Source organism: Choloepus didactylus, chromosome 6, assembly GCF_015220235.1.
Source record: "Choloepus didactylus isolate mChoDid1 chromosome 6, mChoDid1.pri, whole genome shotgun sequence".
NCBI classification, from domain to species: Eukaryota; Metazoa; Chordata; class Mammalia; order Pilosa; family Megalonychidae; genus Choloepus; species Choloepus didactylus.
This window is the reverse complement of record NC_051312.1, coordinates 89,259,462-89,266,832: the sequence shown is the minus strand read 5'-3', so window position 1 is coordinate 89,266,832 and position 7,371 is coordinate 89,259,462. Positions and strand designations below refer to the sequence as shown.

The 7,371-nt window shown below is 44.4% G+C and overlaps 1 protein-coding gene across 1 annotated transcript; it reads left to right on the top strand.

Moving 5' to 3' along the window:
• The first annotated feature begins 1,357 nt into the window (after window positions 1-1,357).
• LOC119537209 (olfactory receptor 2AT4-like) lies at window positions 1,358-2,332 on the top strand. The gene has a single exon (XM_037839760.1). The coding sequence runs from the start codon at window positions 1,358-1,360 to the stop codon at window positions 2,330-2,332; it is 975 nt and encodes a 324-aa protein (XP_037695688.1).
• Window positions 2,333-7,371: the final 5,039 nt, after the last annotated feature.

Below are 7,371 nucleotides of genomic sequence, written 5' to 3'. Positions count from 1 at the left end.
GGCGATCTGATAGTCACAACTGCTAATCTAGGAGTCAGACTATACAATCCAAATCCATTTTAGAGCAAACTATGACATTAAAAAAAAAAAAAAAAAGGTGGTGGAGAAATGGAGGGGTCAGGCTGGAATTGGAGGGTGAAAAAGTTTTTCTCCAGTTCTGACATTCTATGATTCTAGGATATGAGAGGTGTTTTTATTTGTTTTGTGTTTTAGAAAAGCAAGAAGGTGATACAGTTCTAAGAAATGAAAGGGGAAACGCCTCATGGAATCACTGGGGTTAAAACATCAGTTAAATGTGAACGTGAATCTGCCTAGATCGCTCAGTATTTTCCTCAGCTCAAAACTCTCATCCCAGAGTTGACCTGAGCACACATTTAGTGAACCCAAGTAAAGTCTCTCAGGACAACCTCCACCATATAGTTCTTTTCTCTTTAGGCAGCTACAGCTTTCAGTCTCTGTGTCCTTTCTAGCAACAATGTCTCTCAGGGCAGCTCCTTGAGGCTTCTCTGAGTTGGTGTCCGACAGCAGAGTGGGCATGAAATCACTAGGCGGGAGCACCTCTGGGTGCAGCAGCCAGGAGGAGACGTTAATGGAGTGACCCAGGAAGTGTCTGGAGTCTCTGCATCTGCACAGTGGTGGGAAGATCTACCTTCTGCTCAGGCGCAATCAGGAAGTGAGACTCCCACAAAGGGCGTTTGTCCCTCCCACCACTGAAACAGAGAGGGACTCAGAGAACAGACAGAGGCTGGCAAAGGTGCTGCACACAGAAAATGAGAAACGAGCCATCCCTTGGGTCGTGAGTAGACTGAGCAAGGAAGCTTGTCACAAAATACCTTGGAGAAATTAGCCCTTTCTAGTGATAAGGTGTTAAAGGTGTTATCTAGTAGAACTGTAAGCAAGTGCAAAAGAAAATATAGGAAATTAGGGATTTAAGAGAACTGATGCCCCAAAGACTGTGTGGAAACTGGAGCAGATGTCTGGCAAGAACTCTTTCAGTGCATTTGTCACAGTTATCATTAAATAACTATGTGGTTGGCTTTTTAATGTATGATTTTTTTTAGTACTTAAACCCCATGAAAGTAGAAAACTTGAGTACATCATTTATATTCTCATAGCCTTGCATGTTTTAGTACTTTAAAAATACTTGTTGGAAGAAGGAAGAGCAAATTGTGGCTTAAGATTGAAACGTCAATATGCTATACCAATACCAGCCCTCTAGTCTTAGTTGTAAATGATTTGGGTTGTATTAATTGTATGGTTGATTTGGGTTGTATTAATTGTCCAGTAAACTGTACAGAATTCTCATTCCAAACTCCTGTTTGTTCTGGTTTTCAGGATCTGGCTGCCCTGTCCCTCCATGGAGGCCACAGCCTGTAATGGATCACCAGAAGGCTCTTCACCCATCTTCTACCTGGTGGGCATCCCCTCCCTACAGCCGTTCCTCTTCCTCCCTGTCTTCTTTATCTTTCTGCTCTTCTATATCCTGATACTTGTGGGCAATACCTTGATCCTGGTGGCTGTGGTGGCAGAGCCCAGCCTCCACAAGCCCATGTACTTTTTCCTGATCAACCTCTCAGCCATGGACATCTTTTTCACCACATCCACTGTCCCCAAGATGCTCTCCCTTCTCCTATTCAAGGACCATTTCCTAAGCTTTCCTGCCTGCTTCCTGCAGATGTATCTCTTCCACAGCTTTTCCTGCTCTGAAGCCTTCATCCTGGTGGTCATGGCCTATGACCGCTATGTGGCTATCTGCCGCCCACTGCACTACCCTGTCCACATGACGCCACAGACCAACGTTGCACTGGCGGCCAGTGCCTGGCTCACTGCCCTCCTCCTGCCCATCCCAGCAGTGGTGCAGACCTCCCAGATGGCATTTGACAGCACTGTTCGTATATACAACTGCTTCTGTGACCACCTGGCTGTGGTCCAAGCCTCCTGCTCTGACACCAACCCTCAGGCCTTCATGGGCTTCTGCATCGCCATGGTGGTGTCCTTCCTGCCCCTTCTCCTGGTGCTTCTCTCCTATGCCCACATCCTGAACTCGGTACTTCGCATCAGCTCCCAAGAAGGCTGCTCAAAAGCCTTCTCCACCTGCAGCTCCCACCTCCTGGTGGTCGGCACCTACTACTCATCCATGGCCATAGCCTACGTGGCCTACAGGGCGGACCTGCCCCTCGACTTCCACATCATGGGCAATGTGGTGTTCGCCATCCTCACCCCTGTTCTCAACCCCCTCATCTACACCCTGAGGAACAAGGACGTCAAGGCAGCCATCACCAAAATGGCACGTCCCCAGGGCCCAGTGCTCTCCAGGGTCCTAGATCCTTAGATTTACCTAATTTGCTCCCAGGACACCAGTGACTGTGCCCGTTGATAATAGGAACTCAATAAATAATTTTAAATGAATAAATGAATTACAGAAGCCTAACTGCTTCCTTCAATTAGGCAGACAGCTAAAACCTGGTTCTCAGATACTGGATCCTGAAGGATTCTTGCTGATTCTGTACAATAATTGCAGTCTTCACAATTTTTATCAATCATTAATGTAATGAATAAAATTTCACCACTCCATCATTCATAAAAGTCTTTACTGATATCTGAGATGCATCAGCTGCCAGGGTGGGTGCTAGAGGCAGAAATGTACCAGACACAGCTGCTGCCCTCAAGGTAACCATTGTCTAGTGGGAGAGTCCAGCCCAGAGAGAAAAAATATAACGTGATACGACAGAGAGACGCAAAGGGGTTTGTGGGAGCTGAGAAATTAACATTTAATACAATGTTAAATTTTTGTGTACTATAAGTTATTGTATTTTTAGCATTGGGTGTCAGTGGTTTGTTAACAAGTGCTCATTTATCAGCAACATAGTGCAAAGGAAAACCACTAGCTGCTCCAATCAGGGACGGGCAAGTTGTCAAAGTCTCTGCCCAATGTGAGAGATTCATTTTCAGCTTGGATGCCCATCAAAAAGGAATGCTTCCTGCCAAAGGAGTTTGTACTCAGTTCTCAGATATCATACGAGTCACAAAGTGATCAGATCAGAGCAAAGATGGGAGGAAATGCAGCATCCCCCAAACAGACAGAAAGGAAAGTAAAGGAGAGAGAATGGAGAGAACAGAGAGAGAGAGAAGGAGAGAGAATGCACATTATAGGAAAATAAATCTCCCTTAGCAATTTGTGATAAAGGCTTAGCACTTAAATGGAACCCTGAATGAGTGAATAAACATAAAGAAAATTTTTCACAAATGATAATGAGGAAATGACTGCCAGTTTGGATGTATTATGTCCCCCAGAACGACATGTTCTTTGATGCAATCTTTTCGGGGCGGAGGTATTAGTGTTGATTAGGTTGGACTCTTTGGATTAGTTTATTTCATGGAGGTGTGGCCCCGTCCATTCAGTGTGGGTCTTAATTAAGTCACTGGAGCCCTATAAGTGCTCAGACAGAGGAGCTCACTGCTTCAGTCAAGAGAGACATTTTGAAGACAGCCACTGAAAGTAGATTTTGCTACTCCCAAGTTTGCCTGGGAGAAACTTAGAGAATACCCCCAGATGCCTAGAGAGAAACATCCTGGGAGAAAGCCATTTTGAAACACAACCTGGGAGCAAAGGAAGAAGACGCCAGTCACATGCCTTCCCTGACAACAGAGGTGTTCCAGACGCCATTGGCCATTCTTCCGTGAAGGTACTCTATTGTTGACGCCTTAGCTTGGATGCTTTTATGACCTTAAGTCTGTAACTTTGTGTGCCGGTTTGAATGTATTATGTCCCCCAGAAAAAGCCATATTCTTTGATGCAATCTTGTGGGGCAGATATAATAGTGGGGATTAAGTTGGAATGTTTGGATTCGGAGATACGCCCCACCCAACTGTAGATGATAACTGATGGGATATTTCCATGGAGGTGTGGCCCCGCCCATTTGGGGTGGGCCTTGATCAGTGGAGCCATATAAATGTGCTGACTCACAGAGACTGAACGGAGTGCAGCTATGAGTGACATTTTGAAGAGGAGCAAGCTTGCTAGAGAGGAACATCCTGGGAGAAAGCCATTTTGAAATCAGAACTTTGGAGCAGACGCCAGCCATGTGCCTTCCCAGCTAACAGGTTTTCCGGATGCCATTGGCCATCTCCAGTGAAGGTACCTGATTACTGATGTGTTACCTTGGATGTTTTGTGGCCTTAAGACTGTAACTGTGTAGTGAAATAAACCCTCATTTTATAAAAGCCTATCCATCTCTGGTGTTTTGTATTCTGCAGCATTAGCAAACTAGAACAGATTTTGGTACCAGGAGAGGGGTGCTTTTGCTGCTGAGTTTGCAAATACCAAACATGTTGGAATGGCTTTTTAAATGGATAAGGGGAAGATTCTGGAAGAATTGGGACGAGCTTGATAGAAAAGGCCAAAACTGCTTTAAAGAGACTGTTTGTGGAAATATGGACTCTAAAGATACTTCTGATGAGGCCTTGAACAGAAATGATGAATATGTTGTTGTAAACTGGAAGAAAGGCGATCCTTGTTTTAAAGTGGCAGAGAATTTGGCAAAATTGAGTCCTGGTGTCAGATGGAAGGAAGAATTTAAAAGTGACAACCTGGAATACTTAGCTGAGGAGATCTCCAGACTACCTGTGGAGGATATACCCTGGCTTCTCCTTGCAGCTTATAGTAAAATGAGAGCAGAAAGAGATGAACTTAGAACTGAACTCTTGGGTTCAAGGAAACCAGAAGCTGATGGCTTGGAAAGTTACAAGCTTCCAGGCGGTGGAATCCCAGAAGCTACAGCCCAACATGAGGATGTAACCAAACATGGAACCCAGCCACCATTTCAGTACAAGCCAAGATTGGAGATGGAATTATCCAGAAAGGATTTGTGGAAAGTCCTATTGTCTAATGGGTTTGATCCTTGTGTGCTTCATGCAAAGCCAACAGAATTTTTGCGAGATCTTTATAGACAGAGCCATTGCCAGTCTGGACTGGAGGAGACAGACAAGGAAAAAATTAAAGGAAAAATTTCTTCAAAGACAGAGCCATGGAGGTTGAGGTCTGGAGTCAGGAGTTCTCGGGCTGGGAGAGCGGAGGAGCCCACATCCATGGAAAGGGTGAGTTTGCCCTGGAGGTTGAGGGCGGGCTTTCCGCCTCGATGCTCTGGAAGAGTTTTGCCACCTCAGGTCACAAAGAGGTTGGAGCACATTCCCAGGGAATTGGGGAGAGCCTGGCTGCCACCCCACTGTTCTGAAGGGGTTGAGCGTGTGCCCCAGAGATGGAAGGGAATCCGGGAGCTGCCCCGATGTTTGAGGAGGGTGGGGCCGAGAAGGTGGTCTCCCCAATGTGTGGGCATGTTGGAGCACTCACCTAAGCGTTTGGAGAGGAAAGGGCTGCCGAAAAGGCTCTTAGGAAGGGTTAGGCTCCCGCTCTCTCAAGCCCCAAGGATGCAACGTTGTTCTGTAAATGACTCTCAGACTTTGACATCTAATGGAGTTTGTCCTGCAGGTTTTAAGAACTGTTTTGGTCCTGTTAACCCTGTTTTCCTTACTGTTTCTCCTTATGGCAATGGGAATGTTTATCCTATGAATGTCCCTCCTTTGTATATTGGAAGCATATAACTTGTTCTAAGTCCACAGATCCAAAGCTAAAGGAAAAGTATGCCTTAGGACTGACCACGCCTATATTTGATTTTGATGGAATCTTGTACTTAACTATTGTTACTGAAATGATTTAAGTTTCTGTGGTATTGTGGGGTGAATGTATTTTGTATTTGGAAAGAATATGTTTTTCTGGGGCCCAGGGGGTGGAATGTGCCAGTTTGAATGTATTATGTCCCCTAGAAAAAGCCATATTCTTTGATGCAATCTTGTGGGGCAGATATAATAGTGGGGATTAAGCTGGAATATTTGGATTCGGAGATACGCCCCACCCAACTGTAGATGATAACTGATGGGATATTTCCATGGAGGTGTGGCCCCGCCCATTCAGGGTGGGCCTTGATCAGTGGAGCCATATAAATGAGCTGACTCAAAGAGACTGAACGGAGTGCAGCTATGAGTGACGTTTTGAAGAGGAGCAAGCTTGCTAGAGAGGAACATCCTGGGAGAAAGCCATTTTGAAACCAGAACTTTGGAGCAGACGCCAGCCATGTGCCTTCCCAGCTAACAGAGGTTTTCCGGACGCCATTGGCCATCTCCAGTGAAGGTACCTGATTACTGATGTGTTACCTTGGACGTTTTGTGGCCTTAAGACTGTAACTGTGTAGTGAAATAAACCCTCATTTTATAAAAGCCTATCCATCTCTGGTGTTTTGCATTCTGCAGCATTAGCAAACTAGAACACTTTGTAACCAAATAAAGCCCCTTTATAAAAGCCAATCCATTTCTGGTATTTTGCATAACTGCAGCATTAGCAAACCGGAAAAAGTGACATTCTAGCAGACCCATGTAGGCAAGAGTATGGGATCTGTAGAACTTCAGTATGAGAGAGAATAGGAATAGAGGCTGGTTCAGATACAAGACCATCTTCTTAGAGATAAGGATGCTCAGTAGTTTTTGGTAACTAAATTGCAATTTGTATTTCCTTTAGATTTTGTGGCATAGATATGCCTAGGTTAGCAGTATAGTAAACTGATATAGTTCTTAGTCTAGAGTGTGGGTTCAACTGATCTCAGCCTAAACTTCAAATTGTCTTTATAAAGCCCAGTTATAGAGTCCATCTAAGTATCATAGACATATTTCTGCATTGGGTGAAAACCATCTGGCCTTTGCTGTCAGCATTTTGATGTCCCAATAGGACAGACAAATAGCCTCTTTGTTCCCTTACAGAATATTCTCTTAGCCAAAATTATATCTGCTAAGATGTGCTCTATGTTGTTAGCAGTGGAGAAAGAGAATAAATTAATAGCAAATAAATATTCATGGAGGAGCCAAATAGGCTTAGATAAAATTTTCTCTTTTCAATGATATGTGTTCTTTATTGTAATTTTATATAGCTCATATATCATCACACGATGAACAAAAGGCAACTTGTGCCTTCTGAGAATGGCAGGGTGAAATGTGTCAGCATTTCATTGTGTTTCCAGGCAATGCCATGGCTTTCACACCCGCCATAACCTGGATGCATTTTAAAACCTCTCAGTTACGACACAGGAGTCCCAGAATACCAGAGCTGGAAGGACCACCACAGAGCTTCCAGTTCTACCTTACCCATTTTGCAATTATAAAAAACTGAGGCTCATAGGAGTAAAGAACTTGTCTAAAATCACAAAGCAAGTCAATGCCACAGCCAAGATTCAAACACAGGTCTTCAGTCCCCTAAAATAGCAGTCTTTCTGGCACATTACTATGTCTGGGACTAGACTTAGACAAAGTATAATCTTAGATTCA